This window comes from Colletotrichum fructicola (assembly GCF_000319635.2).
Source record: "Colletotrichum fructicola Nara gc5 chromosome Unknown KSG_Nara_v1_contig01, whole genome shotgun sequence".
Taxonomy (NCBI): Eukaryota; Fungi; Ascomycota; class Sordariomycetes; order Glomerellales; family Glomerellaceae; genus Colletotrichum; species Colletotrichum fructicola.
In genome coordinates, this window is record NW_027094051.1 from 9,080,575 (window position 1) to 9,096,820 (window position 16,246).

The 16,246-nt window shown below is 54.4% G+C and overlaps 8 protein-coding genes across 8 annotated transcripts; 3 read left to right on the plus strand and 5 right to left on the minus strand.

Moving 5' to 3' along the window:
* Positions 1-55: 55 nt before the first annotated feature.
* On the plus strand, positions 56-1,728 carry CGGC5_v002606 (uncharacterized protein; the record flags this gene model as incomplete). Its single annotated transcript, XM_066150996.1, has 7 exons — positions 56-160; positions 227-283; positions 337-389; positions 445-644; positions 707-1,044; positions 1,084-1,314; positions 1,366-1,728. 7 exons carry the CDS (start codon positions 56-58, stop codon positions 1,726-1,728), a joined length of 1,347 nt encoding a protein of 448 aa, XP_066009810.1.
* Positions 1,729-2,176: 448 nt separating this feature from the next.
* On the minus strand, positions 2,177-3,310 carry laeA-1 (Secondary metabolism regulator laeA; the record flags this gene model as incomplete). The annotated part of the gene is made up of 1 exon (XM_032025050.2): positions 2,177-3,310. The coding sequence occupies one exon, from the start codon at positions 3,308-3,310 to the stop codon at positions 2,177-2,179; it is 1,134 nt and encodes a 377-aa protein (XP_031878347.2).
* A 1,526-nt stretch (positions 3,311-4,836) lies between these two features.
* Positions 4,837-5,999, plus strand: CGGC5_v002608 (uncharacterized protein; the record flags this gene model as incomplete). The annotated part of the gene is made up of 4 exons (XM_032025049.1): positions 4,837-4,870; positions 5,365-5,401; positions 5,584-5,884; positions 5,940-5,999. The coding sequence occupies 4 exons, from the start codon at positions 4,837-4,839 to the stop codon at positions 5,997-5,999; spliced, it is 432 nt and encodes a 143-aa protein (XP_031878350.1).
* Positions 6,000-6,718: 719 nt separating this feature from the next.
* Positions 6,719-8,299, minus strand: CGGC5_v002609 (uncharacterized protein; the record flags this gene model as incomplete). Its single annotated transcript, XM_032025048.1, has 1 exon — positions 6,719-8,299. The coding sequence occupies one exon, from the start codon at positions 8,297-8,299 to the stop codon at positions 6,719-6,721; it is 1,581 nt and encodes a 526-aa protein (XP_031878351.1).
* Positions 8,300-9,694: 1,395 nt separating this feature from the next.
* CGGC5_v002610 (uncharacterized protein) lies at positions 9,695-11,266 on the minus strand (the record flags this gene model as incomplete). Its single annotated transcript, XM_032025047.1, has 4 exons — positions 9,695-10,122; positions 10,198-10,627; positions 10,683-10,976; positions 11,054-11,266. 4 exons carry the CDS (start codon positions 11,264-11,266, stop codon positions 9,695-9,697), a joined length of 1,365 nt encoding a protein of 454 aa, XP_031878349.1.
* Positions 11,267-11,951: 685 nt separating this feature from the next.
* QDR2 (Multidrug transporter QDR2) lies at positions 11,952-13,454 on the minus strand (the record flags this gene model as incomplete). The annotated part of the gene is made up of 2 exons (XM_032025046.1): positions 11,952-13,285; positions 13,334-13,454. 2 exons carry the CDS (start codon positions 13,452-13,454, stop codon positions 11,952-11,954), a joined length of 1,455 nt encoding a protein of 484 aa, XP_031878289.1.
* A 331-nt stretch (positions 13,455-13,785) lies between these two features.
* On the plus strand, positions 13,786-14,480 carry CGGC5_v002612 (uncharacterized protein; the record flags this gene model as incomplete). The annotated part of the gene is made up of 2 exons (XM_032025045.1): positions 13,786-14,211; positions 14,265-14,480. 2 exons carry the CDS (start codon positions 13,786-13,788, stop codon positions 14,478-14,480), a joined length of 642 nt encoding a protein of 213 aa, XP_031878354.1.
* A 69-nt stretch (positions 14,481-14,549) lies between these two features.
* Positions 14,550-15,792, minus strand: CGGC5_v002613 (uncharacterized protein; the record flags this gene model as incomplete). Its single annotated transcript, XM_066150997.1, has 2 exons — positions 14,550-15,683; positions 15,772-15,792. 2 exons carry the CDS (start codon positions 15,790-15,792, stop codon positions 14,550-14,552), a joined length of 1,155 nt encoding a protein of 384 aa, XP_066010011.1.
* Between the last annotated feature and the right edge of the window lie 454 nt (positions 15,793-16,246).

Sequence of the window (16,246 nt, forward strand, 5' to 3'; positions counted from 1 at the left end):
CAGCGTCTTTCGTCAATTGCATAGCGCCATAATCTCACTTTCACCGGTGTTAGCAATGGACCTCCCTCATGAGCCCAGAGAGTGGAATGAGTCCGACCTGAAACTCTTCAGATCAGGAGAAAGAAAAGCAGTCGTTCTAAGAAGGCTCAGTAGCGATGAGGTAGGATGGAAATTGGGTCATATTACTGACGCCAAACACTTGACTAATACGGTTTTACACACACAGGGCACATTTAGAGAAGAATTGAGTACGAAGGAGGACTGGGACAACTGGTTCAGTCGTGTACGTTACGGCAATCGCCATCACCTTGTGACCATGGACTTACCGGATTTCAGGCCCCGGGAGTATCTCCATCATGGGACAAGCTTCTCCCAGGGATATATGTGATGTAAGTCAAAAGACGCCCCCGGCCATCAACTCATTCAGCTGACTCTTGGGTCTAGTATGTGCAGTAGAGCTGGTGCTATCTTCGAGGAGGAGGGGCAAGCGCCGGCCAATTATCTACCGATGCCAAAACCCACATGGAACCGCATCACAAGGGAATTTCATGTCCATCGAGAAATCACCAGGACCATTTTGAGAGATGTTGCCTGTTTTTCTTACCTGCCACATCACGATCTATATTCTCGTCAAATTAAACTAGGTGATTAATCAAGCCCTTCGCAGCGCAGACCAAAGACTTTGCTAAGCATGGCTTGTGATTAGGCTTCACCGCACGGATGGCTACAACTTTACCAAACGACTTGGCACTGTCGTCTACTTATATCCCGAGCACCGGCTCCACGTTTGCAGTTGTCTACGGGTGCACCGAGAAACAAATGAGTGACATCGAAGCAAGAATCCGGAGGTCGAATGAGCAACGGCACCATCCATTATTGATGTCAGGTATATTCATTGAACTTGAGCGCAAGAGAGTGATCTTCTCCGTTGACAAGTTGGTGGACGAGTTCACTCTGAAGTCCGACGAACTTGAAAGCGAACCCTGGAATATGGACCCAAAGGCAGACGAAGACGGACAAAAGACACAAAAAGACTACTTGAATGTGTGCCGGCGCAGTCGAAGTCTAATTGATCATATCCAGGCTTCTAAACGCCAGCTCTCAAAATTCCTAGATGAAATCGACGAGGTTGCCGAGGAGCTTCAATCACTGGGTCCAGAGGCCAAATGGGCTGAGAGTCCTGCAATGCAAACAAAGCTGGGAGCAGTCGGTCGAGATATGAGGAAACGTGTTCAGGACATTATCCGCGAGTATGATGACAACATTGATGAGTGTAACAAGGTCGTCTACAATACGTCTCTTGCTGTGCAAACGGTGAAATGCTCCTGTTGAAACTCGAAAGTTCTATTAGCTGACTAGCAACAGGTATGGAACCACAAGATGAGACAAGACTCCTTGACAACCACGCAAATCTCCAAAGCAAATCGAGCCATGGCCTTTGATACTCGGCACGAGAGTGCGCAGATGAGGACAATCGCCATTCTCACCATGATATACCTACCGCTCTCGAGCGTGGCGGCGATCTTTTCAATGGACATGTTCAACTGGGAAGCCGGCGCAGGGGAGTCCATCGTGTCAAAACATATCTGGCTTTTCGCGGTGTTGACTGTAGGACTCACTTTCCTGACTCTCGTCGCCTGGCGAGTCGGCACTCAGCGCTCGAAGGACGTTACAAAGAAGGCAGACAGGTATTTCGCCGAACTTCAGAGACAGGGCAGCTTTGTCTAAGTGAACTCGTGGGGCGACTCTGTGCACCGAGATAGAGGATGTAATGGAATGGGACATTCCTGAATCAACGACTTCGCAGCACCGGTCTGTTCACTAACACTTGCAATGCCATCTAGTGTTTCTGTGTCTGCGCAACCATACCTATTTTTTGTGTACTTTGTGTAATAGCTTGGAGGTATGCTAGCAATTATGACGGCAACAATAATACCATCCCAGAAAATGACGACAACAATGGCGGGCAGTGACGACACTAACCACGACGATACTAAGAACGATAGCAACAATAGCGACAACAATCACGAAGACAACGACAGTTTAAAGGAGTATACAGGAACTTGTATTAAAAAGTAGTCGCTCTAATAACATCAGGTGCCCTGACTCCGCCTGCTCTTACTGGATTCCTCCTGTCCAAGGCTTTCTCCTTCTTTCGGGACATGTAAGGTCAAAATTAGGCATCTTCCTTCTCAGCACCCAGAGGCTTACGCCCGTAAATCACATATCCATTCCAATAGGCGTGGATTTTGGGATTACTCAAATCCTTTCGAACCTGAGCGCACAGAATCATCGTTTCCTCCTTGGACCAATCCATCTCTCGAGTCATGAGAGCAAGTGACATGCCCTCAAGGCCAGGGAGAAGGGACGCCTGAGTCCACATACCTATGTCTTTGAGCTTCGGGTCCTTGGGCCATGGCGACATGGGGAAGCGAATGCGCGTCTTCCGAACATCCTCGAAGCCAACCTTTCTCATAACGTCGTCGAAAGTCTCGGTGATGTTTGCTGGGCGTCCAATTTTGTCGGCAGCTTCGGTTAACATCTGACTCCACTTGAACAATGCAAGGTCCTCAGTCAGAGAACCGTCGTCGGAGGTAAGTGGCCAGCGGCTGTCCTGGATCTCAAGGTAGCCGCCGGGCTCAAGCGCATCGTAGGCTTGCCTCATCATGGTTTCCCATCCCTCGGCTGTGAAGGACATGTTCATATTGCGGCAGAGGATAAAGTCAAACGGTTGGGACCAGGTCCACTCCTTGTCCACGTCGTCAACTTCGAATGCGCAGTTGGGTGGCACATAGGCCGGCTGGATTGGACTGAGGTCGACGCCGATAACGTGGGCGTCGGGATATGCGTCAGCATAATCCATGGCCCAGGCGCCGGTGCCGGTGCCGAGGTCAAGAACGCGTTTGGCACCGTCATTCTTGGGGCAGGAGCAGAAGCCGTCGTCGAATACGATTGCCCAGAGGTGGTTGATAATATCGAGACGGTCCTGCTCGCGGGCATCGTTAGGCAGGTAGTATTTCCCCTCGCTGAGGCGGTGGTAGGTACGGCCGTTCTCGCGGCGGTAGTCGAGGATGCTTGATCTCAGCGAGGCCTGCGACTCGGTAACCCGCGAGAAGCCGGCGACTGAAGAGGCATCATCGCTATCAGCAGGTTCGTCGGCTTCGATGTCGGCGGCGCCTGTCGCAGCTGCGGCGGCTGTGGCTTGCGCTGCCGTAATCGTGGTCACGGGAGTGGGCGAGGTTGCAGTGGGAGAAGCAGTGGCAGCAGGCGCGGCAGCAGCCTCCGCGGCGCCTTGTTGCTGATCGGTCATCTTGTTCTTTGTAACTCGAAGATGTATGAGTACCAAACCACCTTGGTTCTCGCCGAGCGCTGAAGAAACGTGCGTTTGTCGGGCTTTAAAGGGGAGGGCTGGACTACCCCTCTTCGCCGAGCCATTCTCGTCTGCTTCAAGTCTTCAACTGTTGGTTCCGTCTCCACTTTGAATCTGCAACATGGGGGTAACCGTACGTTCATTGCACCGTCTTACAGGGGTAGCTGCTTCCCTGGAGGCTTTTCAGGTCTCGCTTCTGGTACATGGTGGTGTCAATTGGTGGATCTGCAGCGGACCTTTTGCCGTGCTGAAGAGCTTTCCTTTGACCTTTGCTGTCGTTCGCGGTTTGTAGTCCAATCTAGACCATTGAGCAAGCCACGCCATAAGAATCCAATCGAAAGTGATTATCAAAGTACTTTTCTGACCTGATAAGTGGAAGGTGAGGACCCTTGTCTCACCAGTCCCCAGCGCAGTCTCGGATGTTGTCGGCATCTGGGAATAGCCTCACATGGCAGACCCTGAATCTAGGGCGGGAAAATGTGGAGCCCAACGGTTCCCCGAATTGCGCAAAAATAGCAGCACAAGGACAGTGCTCAACGGGCTGAGTGTCTGTGGAGAACCTTGCCTTATCGCTGCGCAACCCAAACGCCTCTTCAGCTTAACGGGTCGGCACAGTCACGGCCGACCTCATTTCGTGCCTCAACTCTATTTTCATTGCAATGTGCTTCTCTCGCAAAAGGCGGCAAACTCGTCAATTTCGTCAGTCTCGAGAGAAAGACAAAGAAAAGAGATGCTGTCGCTGGAATGGATGGCCGAGGTGAGGTCACGGGCGACGCTTGTGCTGCACGGTCCAGGTGAAGTGCCTCGATGAAGTGCCCGCTGAAGAAACATGAAGAAAAAATAAAAAACGATAAGCATGCGATTGCGCGCCTAAAAAAGAAGCTTGTCGACGCCAAAAACGTCGCGTGCTCTGTCCTTCCCGTTCGAAACACCCAGCCGGACAATCATGTGCTTGGTGGGATATGAGACAATGACGATAAGAGAGCATTGAAATCTCTCAGGATCTGGGGAAAGCAGAGAGATTGTTGGGCAGGTTTAGGGTGCCGGTGACGCAAGCCGCCTGTTCCGAGTGCTCCCACCGTATCTCCTCTTCTATTGTGACGAAAGGACAAAAGAACACGAGGAGGGCGGTGTTTATGAGCAGATGGATCCGGGGGATGAAACATGACGGGAAAACACACACACACGGGAGGGGAAAGCATGTCGACAACGGATAAGAGGGGGAGACTAGAGACACGTCGAGTCGAAGGGGGCGCGATATCTGACCGTCCGCCCGGCCAGCCAAGCTCAGCTCATCCATCTATCGTCAGAGATACCGTCCGTCCCTGCGCTCTTCTTCGTAGGTTGTCTGATAAGAACATATGCTTGGAGCATGGACGCCATCATCTTGTTTTTCTTATATGACGAACAGAGGGCACCAACGCACAGAAACTTAAATCAAGGAAAAACAAGAGAGAAAAAGAAAGATGGAGAAGAGAGGGAAGAGACGCGACGGACAAGGTGGGAGGACCTGCTGGTACTGGTTCCCCCTCCCCTCTCTCTGCTGGTTGATTGACGAGTGCTGATTGATGTTCACGGCCTCGGCCGCACCGCACACCACCACCATCAAGTCCCCGTTTCATTCTTGTCCTCCTTGGTCGCTAACCTGGAAAGAGAAGGGGAAGCTAATACCAGCTACCTATCCATCAATCACTCAAATTTCCCCTGCTTCTTGCTGCTGCTGGTCCAGCCCAGCCCTTTTGTTTTTGTCCGACACCGCTCCTCTTGCTGATTCTGTTGCTCGCCATCCAGTCCAGTCCGCGCCCCTTGTGACCTTGCCATCCGCCCGTCCATCCAGTCCATCCATCCAACCCGTCCATACCCCCTCGCGAAAACCACGTCACCTCCCACATTTCTCTTCTCAACAACAACAGAAAAACACCTTCACATCTCCCGTCTTCTTCGTCGCGAAGCTTCTTTTCTTTCCGTTATCCAGAAATAACTCTCCGCTACAGCTCCAGAAGCTATCTCCCCCAAACCCCCGTCTCCCAGGTAAGCCCTTCCTCACCGCGCATCCCACACACAACACAACGCAACCACCCACTCCAAAGCGCCATCCACATCACGGTCGCGCAATCCACCCCCTTCTCCTCCCGCAATCGCATTCACCTCGCCTTGATCGAGTCAATCTCTTCTCCCTTTCCGCATTCGCAAAACCCTAACGCGACACCCAGAAAAAAATCCGCAAAAATGGCCCGCGAAGGAACCCGCTCGCAGACCGGCAACTCCAAGCCGCGCGTGTTCCCCGTCATCGACACCGCCCCCGTCCGCAAGCCGCGCTCCTCCACCACCACCACCACTGCCGACAAGCCCAAGAAGAGCACCAGCGCGACCAGCGCCGCCGCGAAGCCCGTCGGCATCACCAAGAAGAAGGCCGCCACCACCAAGAAGGAGCCCACCGTCGCCCAGAAGGCAAAGTCCGTCGCCAAGTCGGTGTCTACCAAGGTCAGCGGAGCCACCAAGGCCGGCAAGAAGGTATGCCCTCCTCTGAGGATCCATGTAAAACTTCATGAGACTGACCAAAATACAGGAGACCAAGCCCAAGACCGCCAAGGCAAAGGCCAACGCCCTCGAGCCCGTCGCCTCCTAGATGTCTTTCCCGCCAAAGCCATTCTACTGCGTACATCCCACGCGATGTTTCCTTCTCCACGGAGACTTAACGACGCGCGCGTTTCACCTCTTCACACCCACGACGTGTTTCTTTTCCCCCAATGATGAGAGATACCACCTTTTTTGTTTCCCCCTCCCCGAGTTGAGCGTGCGGGTTTTTTTTAGGGGTTTGTTTTGGGCCGTGGGTTATTTTACGGGATACACGGGATTTCTTCACGGCTGGGTTTTAACGAGGGTCTGCTGACTGCTGCTGCTTTGATGATGTTGTTGTTGTTGTTGCCGCCTTGGGGGGAAGGCAGGCTTACTTTTCAAACGAGCATGATTGGTTTTGGGACGGGTGTAGTGTGTTTACGCGACGGACGGGAGACCTTGAAGACGAAGGGTGTCTAATACAGAAACGTTGATCTGCTGCTGCTCACATCTCTCGGCTGGTCGTGGTGTTTTTGAATGACCAAACCGTGACTGCCCTGATATCAGCATCTCAGACAGGCATGCAACTACGATAGGGGCTTCAACTGACGGGACATATTCAAACCTCTAATTATGCAGACGTGAACGAGGGTGGTATCTATATAGGCCCCATGGTAGACTCTTGACTCCCCCCTTTTTTCCCCATGACCCGCGCATTCCAACACCATACCTGCCATCCAAAATAAAGATGCCTCCAAACCAGTACGCCGTATCATCAACATTGACGTCTCAAATGGGAAAGTGCAGCTTCTGCTCCGCCCATGGGATCTGGTACCAATTCTCCCAGTTCTTGCCCACACGCGGCCCCTCCTTGATGAGCTGCATCTCGCGCACGCCGCAGAACATGCCGTTGCGGCCCGTCCGCTCCACCATCTTCCACCCTTCCCTACGTTGGTAGATTTCCTCTTGGAACCGCTGACCCTCCACCACCTCACGGTGTGGGTTTGGCGTGGGGAACCGCGAGAAGTGAGTAATGATGCCCTGAGGTAAGGCGAAGAGCCTCTCCCAGTGGCGGACGAGGCGCTCAAGCCGTTGCGTCCGCTTCCGGTATGCGACGCGCACGTAGGGGTTGACAAACACGCCCGTGTCCATCTCTCCGGCCTTCTCTGCTACGGTCGAGACGTCCGCCAGGAAGAGACAGCATTCGCAGGCATCAAAATACACCTCGGGCTCATACCGGAAGCGCACCGGGGCCGTGGCGTTGTGGGGGTGATCCGGGTTGATGACATGGTGCGCAGGAGCCTGCCAGTCCTTGGTGGGCAGCTGCTTGTCCATGTTCTGGATCCATTTGGCCTGCATGGCCACCATCCCGCCCCAGCAGCTCTTGACGGGGACCGCGTCTGTCTGCGAGACCATGGCCTTGCGAGAGATGCCCTGGCCCGCGTTGGTGAAGTAGGGGAAGATGGGGATGCCGTTCGAGTACCCCTGCGCGTCTCTCTGGGCGTAGAGGTCGTATTCCGTAAACACGTTCCAGTCGAAGTCGATGGAGCAGGCCGAGAGGTAGTGGGTGCGCCCGTCATCGCCAGTGTTGGTGCTGAAGAGCAGGTGGGCAGCATCGACCGGCGCAAACATGGCGTCGTTGAGAAACAGGATCTTGTCGTACTGGACCACTCCGACGTCGGGGTCAAACTGGTCGAGGGGGTATAGTGCGCGGTTGCGCATCTCGGCGAGGTAGGCGAGGCGCTTCAGTCGCTGTGTGCCGTCGGGCATGGTGATGTGGGGGAAGATGTTGTAGTCGACGTGGTCGTCGATGACGATTTTGTGCTTGCTCGGCACATTCTTCTTGAATTCCTCCAAGGCAGCGGCGCCTTGCTCGCCGCTGTCGTTTTCGTAAATGCTCAAAAACACGTTGTCCTCGCCAATCATGTGTATCAGATCCAGAATGTTTTGCGCCCACTCTCCGCCGGCAATCTTTCCTTCGGGGTCGTACAGGCTGACTGCGATGAAGACCTTTTCGTTTTGGAGGTTCGCGCAGCCGGACAAGCTGTCGGACACCAGGCATCGTTTCCGCAGGTCCTTGTAATGTTTCGGGTGGCGGGTGTAGGAGGGGAAGAATATGGGCGTCGTGACGAAGATGAGGAGAAGGAAGATGAAGGTATATCGCAGTAGGAGTCGGGGGAGAGATCGAGGTTGACGACGGAAGGCTCTCAACACGGCTCGTGGCCTACCCTTGAGCCAGGCCAGAAGAGACCCTTTCCTCCTTGACCGAGATGGTGGTTGTGTGCCAGGCAGCAATGGCTCCTTGTGTTCGTCGTCGAGGTCGAATGCTTCGGAGGACGAGCGGCGTTCTTCGTTGCTTGGACGAGCCATGTTTGCGGTGGTGTCGTGCAACGCCGACTTGCGTGTGGAATAGAAACGAGTTTCTGGTGGTCGGTGGAGGAGTAGCGGTGTCTGCAATAATTATAGGCGACGAGAGGGGTAAGGGCGGCGGCGCATGTGGCTTGTCTCGCAGACGTGTCGCAGGAATGTGAGGTCGGATGGCGATGCAGGCTCGACGTGTCAGGCCCGGCCGAGGAAGGATGGCTGCGTCGAGGAGCCAAAGAGAGGCACAATTGAAGGGAAGAGAGGAAACTATTAGGAAGCAAGTACGGATGCTCGCAGGTTCATTACAAGGAGATAATACTAGCCCCTCGTCGTCAGGGGAAGGAGACAATGAGGAAAGGCTTTGAATTGAAGGTGGAGGAAGGGCGCCAAGACCAGACGGGAAAGGACGATTTTGACGGCTGCCGCTGAACACTGTATCCGTAAAACCAAACCGAAGGTTTGGGGCAGTCACAGTGGATGGGGAGCACATTGAAGGTTCCATCTGGGCACCCTAGCGTCCGCCCTGGAAAGAGCCCCGCCTGCTGTTTGTCTTGCCCGTGGTTCACTTGATCCTTCAGCCTGCTGACATTCACAAAACCACCCAACCAAACAGCAGAAACAAGCATCATGCACCGCTGCGGCAATGCGGCAATCCCTGGTAAGGATGAGGGATTGTCCTCTTTCAAATTGCACTCGTCTCCATCAACACTGTTTCGTTTTCCTTTGTCACCACCACCGACTGAGTAGATGGATGCCATCATCGTGGAACAAACATGCAAAACACATGCGCAAACCACACGAGATCAGCGTGCCATTGATTTACTTCCTCCTACCTTACCCTGAGCAGCATGACAGCTCCCGCCCCGAACATGCAGGTAGCTACACAAACCGGGCGATGTGCTGCAACATCGCCACCAATTGCAGCCACAGACACCACTCCAGCTTCACACAAACCGGGAGAGCCCTCTCGCTGTTAGCGCCTTGGCCTCCCCCAAATTCCCTACCAAAATGAAGATCGCGGAACGCTATCCCCAGTCAAGATTAGCTTCAAGGGACACTGCCGACGCCCGGTCCTGATCCACTCGATCCCGCCTTATGTAATCACATTCTATTCTCACAGACTCAGCAAGACGGGAATCACGGCCTCCGGCTTCCACCACCAAGTACCTCACAGCGTTTTCCTTTTTGGGATGCAACCTGTCACCATGCACTTGGAAGAACTTGGTTTACAAAACATACGAACCAGTGAATCCTTGTCTGCATTCAGCCACATTGTCAATCGTAAAAACCCCGAAACCTCAGCAAATCTAACGACATGATGGCTGGCGTATGACCCTTGTGAAGGCGAGAAACGTCCTGTCTCCATGACATCCTGGCAAATTCTCCCAGAAGGCACCCCTTCTACTTCTTCTCGTCGTAAGAGTAGGCGCTGTCCGTGTCGCTCTCCAGATCCTCCAACTTGCCCGACAACTTGCCCTTCTGCGCGCGCAGCTGGCCAGCAGCGAACTTGTTCCGAGCCTTGACCGAGTCCTTGTTCAAGCGCTCGAGCTTGCCCTCCATCTTCTTGAGGCCCTTCACGAGCTTCGTCTCTCCCTTACGCAGCGCACGCTGACCCGTCTCAAACCTTTCCATCTCGTTGCACAACTTGGAGATGCGACCGGTCGGAGTCTCCATCTGCGCTATGTCGGCGCCAAGGAGGCTGACCAGCAACTTCTTGTCCGCGTCGGGACGCTCCCAGATAGACAGCAGTTGATCATGCTCAATATTGGTGTTGGCGTAGAGAGTGAGAAGTCTGCAAGCGCACGCGTGCTGCGCAAGTTGGGCATTGACTGTCGGCATAATTAGCACATGATGCGGTTGTAGGTATGGTCCAGTGGGATCATGGGGGAGGGAGGAGGGCCAACCTTGAGTTACCAGGGCCTTCATTGCCTTGGCATCCTCCTGGAGGGAGACTGCCCGGTCATTGAGCTTCGCCGTGGCCTCCGTGTACTTGTTGTGGTGGTCTCTGTCAAAGAGGCTGGCAAACTTCTCCCACATGCTTCTGTTGAGGATGGCAGTCTTCTCCTTGGGGTTGGAGAACTTGGTCACCTCGGCGGCGGAGTCGGACGCCTGCTGGGCATTGCTGTGGGCTTCGGTGGCACATGCCAGGATGGTGGCGTGGTTCTCAATGGCCCATCGGACCCAATCATTGAAGATATCGACATCCCGTCTGCGGTTGAGTGATGGGATGAGCTTTCGCAGACGCCATTTGTCTCCGGAGGTCTCGGCAAGCAGCTCCGAGGCAGCGGAGGAGGTGTAGGTGGGGGTGTCAAGGGTGACATCGCAAGGAACAGTCTGGATTGTTGTCAGGTTGTGAATGGGGGGGAGTAAAAAGGTAAGTAGGACGTACCTCCTGATACTTCTGCTTGAAGCGCTCTATGGCGGATATGGCGGAATCGTCGTCGGGGGTTGTGCCGTTATAGTAGTAGGAGCCCAATCCCCAGTTGCCCCAGGACCAGGAATTATCATTTTTGACAGTGACATACAAACGCAGCAGCTTGTTGTACTCGAGAAGGCCTCGCTCACGGGCAGGAGCGTTGCTCATGCCGCGGACGTGCTGGGCGGCAGTGTTGAAGGCGTCCTTCAAAATGACACGGGCCTCGTCGATGTCGGCGTATGTGGCTGTCTTGTGGGTGAAGCGGATCTGTGTGAAGGGTCAGCCTGAGATGGAGGAAGTTCAGTGTTGAGGTTGTGAGGGGATCCGCGATGAAATTCACATACTCCGAAGCGCAGCAGCTGGACGCGGTCAGAGCCCTTGGCATTGGAGGCATGCTTGGCAGCGGGAACGGAGACGACCCAGCTCTCGAGACCCTTGCGGCACTTGGCGAGAGAGAAGTACTGCCAGAGGCAGGCGACGTGCGCGGGGATGTCCTTGGCGGCAAGGAAGTAGCGGAAGTCGAGATCGAAGCAGAGCTTCTCGTCCTGAGGAGCCATCTTGGCGGTGCTGGCGATCGTGAGACGCGTGATAGGGAGGAGTGGGAGGGAAAGAGAAGGTGAGGTCTGAATGTGAGAATGGTGAAAAGGAAAGAGTTTTGTGGTTGACCGGGACAACACCGTGAACCTTGGGAGAGGGGGACGGCGTCGGAGGGGAGGGCAGGTGCAGAGATTGAGATGCGCCGCGAGGAAAGGCCGACGCCGAGTTCTCAAGGTGGAAGCCGCCAAGGTCACGGGTCGACGCGTCGCTGGGAAAGAAGGTGCGAGATGCGCTTTCCGCTTCCCAAGGCAGGAGTGAGGCAGGCACCAGTCGACCCTCGCTCACGTGGAAGGAGCAAAGGAAGGAGGTGAGGCCTTTGTTTAAGATGAGGAAAGCACAACTCAGGGCCTCCTTCCTCAACCTCAACCTCAACCTCATCTCACGAGGAAGGCACCTGCTTCAACTCCACCTTCCGCCGGCAGACATCAGGCAGCCGGACTCTTAACTAATTAGTTCCATGCCATTATCTGCCTCGTATGAATTCTCTTTGGCTTCACCCTCGTCTCGTACTTGAAAACTCTCGGAACCTAGGATTCAAAGAATGCTTTTGTCTATCTACAAATCGCCCCATTTCAAAGTAAGCTCTTTGCCATTTGCCCATCGTCCTGGTCACGTTTGTGACGAATATCCAACCAGATTCGCAGCTCATACCCGCCCTGCAGCCTCCTGACGCCTCCATCTTTCAGCAAACTTCCACTGCACGCCAGCAAGAAGAACAGCGACGGCCTGTGCCGCCACGCAAACGGTGAAGGCCCATCCAACGCCAATCGAGTTGACCATCGGCATCACGAAGCTCGTGCCCCCCGCGGCAAACAAGCACCTCGCGAGGTTGAGGCTGGCGCTCGCTGCCGCGCTTCGGCCAGGGAAGATGTCCACGAGATAGGTCATGACCAGCGACTGCGTGCCAATGGCTGTCCATCCCGTGACAAACGTCGATGCAATGGGCACCGCAATATGCACCTTATCTGGAAAGTTCATGGTCCAGCCAAACACAGCAATCGACACGCCTTGGAGGAGCGCAAAAACGGGCACCAGCCGAAGACGTGCCTTTTCAATTGGAAAGTCGGAGTCGTGGCCCTGCTCTCCGTATTTTGCCTTGACCTTCTGGTAGTCCATATCCAGGAACTTGCCCGTCGCCAACGTACCAATTATCGACCCTGCTCCGTTGGCGATGAAGGTCAGTCCGATGTGCGTATCGGAGAGCCCGTACTTGGTCTTGAAGAGTGTGGACATGGCGGTGATGCTCATTTGCCAGACGGCGTAGTAAATGGCGAGGAAGATTGTTATCGGCGCGGCCGACTTACTGAAGAGAATCCGAATGGGTGCTGTCAAGTCGACCTTCTTGCGAGGTGCCGTGCTGAGCGTCGTTTCCTCGACATCCCACTTCACCTTCGTCGTTCGCTGGTAATACACCAACGGGTACTTCTGCAGCAAGTTCGACGGCGTCCGCCCACCGTTTCCAACAACCGATCTCAGCGTCTCTGGCAGCAGTAAAACCAGAAACAGCAGGAATATTCCGCAGTAGATGGTCAGAAACCAGAAGATGCTCCTCCAGCCCAGCGACCCCGCAAGAGCACCCCCAATGACCGGCCCGATGGCCACAGGAGCCAGCAGCCCAGCCTGGAAAACGCCCATGAAGCCCCCACGCTCCTCGCGCGTCGTGATGTCCCCAATAACGCCGGAGCCTATGGCGATCGTGCTTGCGCTGCCCATGCTCTGGACACACCGGAGAATGATCAAGCCGGCAAACGTCTTGATCTCGGCGAGGCCGACACACGCTCCGAAAAAGACCAGGAAGGTGCCAATATAGGCGACCTTTCGACCTTTGACATCGGAAATCGGACCCCAGAGACTCGGGGCGAGGCCTTGGAAAATGAGATAGGTGGTGACCGTGAGATTGATTAGCTCGACGGAGACATTGAGGTCATCTGCGATGGTGGAGAGGGCCGGGAAGTAGATGTTTGACGCAAATCCGGAGACTAAATTGGTCAGCCCTCATTTGAATATGTCGTTAAGTAAATACTCACATGTGGCCGCCGTTGACACTAAAAAGATGATCAACACTTTTTGGCGTTTGTCAAAGATGCTGTACGGTGTTTCCACCAAGGGCATTCCCGATGCGCTTGGTTGCTCCTCATTGGTAGCCATTTCGTGAACATGAAGAAATTATTAGGGGAACGAGACTTTTTTTGGTCAATTATCATCCTAGACTGGCGCAACAATGAGATTGCGTCTTTCTTTATCAACTTCTCGACCCGATCACTCTTCGCTGTGGCGTTCGGAACGAGACCGGACCTGAGCCCCACATTTCCGGAGTTGAGCAACTCAACTCCGGCGTCGAGGTTTGAAGAGATCAGGTTTGTAATTGGGGAATATTGCCGGACGCGAGATTTTCCTCGCACGTATCTAATAGAATTTTGCCGTAATTTACAAATTCTAAACCTCGAAATAATCAGTTCATTGCTGTGCCATCACGAGAATGGCAGGTGCGCAAGCTACGGGTGAAGGCGTCCCATCCTTTGGCAAGCGCTTCGCCATTCTGAACCTCGACTTAATGGCAATCATGTTCGACAGCATCAAGAAAACCGACGAAGGCGAGCTTTTCATATCAAATTGCGTCCGATGGAACGAAGCCGTGCACCAGCATCATCCAAGGCCGCTCACCATTTTCACCACTCTCTGCTTTTCAAACTACTCCCAACCGGAGCTGGCAAGACCCTCACCATTTGCAAACCTTATTGATAAATTCGGGGACTTTGTGAAAGGCTCCCCAGAAGTCCAAATCGACAAAAGCTTGAAGCTGGACGAAAAGGACATTGTTCTTCACAAGACGAGGTGGTACGCGGGTGCTGGGAACGGGTTGGAGCAGATACTGAAAGCGCAGAATATCAGCACGGTTGTCATTGTGAGTTGTCTAAAATCTGTGTACTGGTCTAGGACTAAATACTGTTGTAACAGTCTGGCATCACTCTTTCCGGCGTCGTAATGAGCACTGTATACCGCCTGTTCGATCTCGACTACAATATTTACGTCGTCTCTGATAACGTGATGGAGTTTCCGGGAGAGGGGAGCGCGGAGCTGAGAGAATGTCTCCTCACAACTCAGTTGAAGAATATGAATGTAGGGATTATTACACTGGACGAGGCCTTGAAGATGCTGGAAATGGCTGGGTAATAGTACTTTTCATACATCGAATGATTATCATAACTGATCTGGAGCCTCCAGACTTCCATGACCCCATCCTCAGCCTCCATGTGTGCACAAAGTGACAGCATAAACCATCGTCCCATACTCGTCAAGATCTTCCAGCCACATGTCAACCCGCTCCCGCCGCTTCTCCGTCTCTGCCTCACTAAACCCCTCTGGCATTGGCCAGAGCTCTTCAATCCGGAGACCTCCATCGTTCCACGCCGCAAGCTGAATGTTGTACTTGACCTCCCAGTCACGTCGGTCCCTCGCCTCCCATAGAGACTTGCCGCCCGGGGCGAGAAGCCCTCGAAGCTCGGTAGCAAGATGACTCGAGAGACCGTCATTCGTTAGGAGGGCACTGTCAAACATGCACATTGTGAACACCACCCTCCTCTTCGTTTCCGCGACGATCCATTCCTCCCATTTCGGCCTCGCACCCTGCTGCTCTGCGACACACGCGAGGCCCCTTCGCGCCGTCTCGCACGCGAGGTCTTGCGTGTTCATCATGCCCTGGTGCAAGAACGTCTTGTACTCGCGACCGAGCCGGAAGAAGATGACCATCGCGTAGATGAGGTACGCCTGGAAGGCCGCCAGCAAGGCCATGTCGTCAAAGGTTGTCTTCCTGTCGTAGAGTTTAGTCATTTCCCGCTGGAGAACCTCCGCGATGACGCCCTCGCTGCCTGGATGTGGGTTGGCACACATGCGTATCACTGATAGACATGTCGAAAGGGGCACACTGGATGGGGAGTTTAGCTGCGACCAGTGGATGAAGGGTGGAACCCTGCGGCCGCGGATTGCGCAGTTCGCGTAGGATTGCAGCACCCGATGGATGAAGGCAGATATGCTGGGAGTGTACTTCTTGACTGTCTGGCCGGGCAATGGTACAAAATTGTGCAGCCAACGATTCGCAATATCGTCGGGGTTGATCGGGCACGTGAGGTTCAGGTTGGAAAAGTCCAGCTCAACTCCGGTGTTGGCCGGGGGAAGCGGACCCGGCTCCGGAGGGTCATGAATACCAGCGGCATCAGTCGGCGCCGCGCTTGATGCCGAGTAAGCCGAGTAGACCGAATCATTGGACGCGTCATGCTCCGGGGACGGCAGATGGTTGTTGCCAGCGTCCCTTCGTCCGGGCGTCTCCGTGTCGTCGGCCGGACCTGAGGGGCTCAACTCCGGCCGAGACCGCGTTGGCTGCGGCGCGGTGTGACTTGTCGGTGCATATGCACACGGGAGTCCCCGCTGTTCACACCGCGCGCAACATCCGGGCTTCCGATCGCACTTGGCTTTGGCGGCGACACATTGGCGGCAGGCTTTCTGTCGGGAGGTTGAGTATCTTGCTGATCGCATCGCTTGGGCAGCAAGCAAGGTGGGCTTCAACTCCGATTGTCGGTTTCTCTCTGGCTACAACACAGGGACCGGGCCGGCCTTGTTTTGTCTGGCGGCGCTAACAAACTAACGTAACGAGATGAGGTCACGGCTTGAGGAACTACCAGGAATTAGACCGCGCACACAAACAGATGAAAGTGCAGGGGACGGACGACTCCGTTTGAACCCCGCATAGTCGCCGTGCGGGGGAGGCTAGTTTACGTAATTTTGTGTTGGGGAATGCGAGGAGTTGGAGCACTGGAGCGCCGCGATGGAGTCGACATGGACACGCGGACAAGTCTCCGTCTTGAGGATGGGTGGTGCTTGGCCTGGGGTTCTGGGGAAGATGTGGGTTTGCCGCGGCTGGACACGATGGGATCGGATGCTTG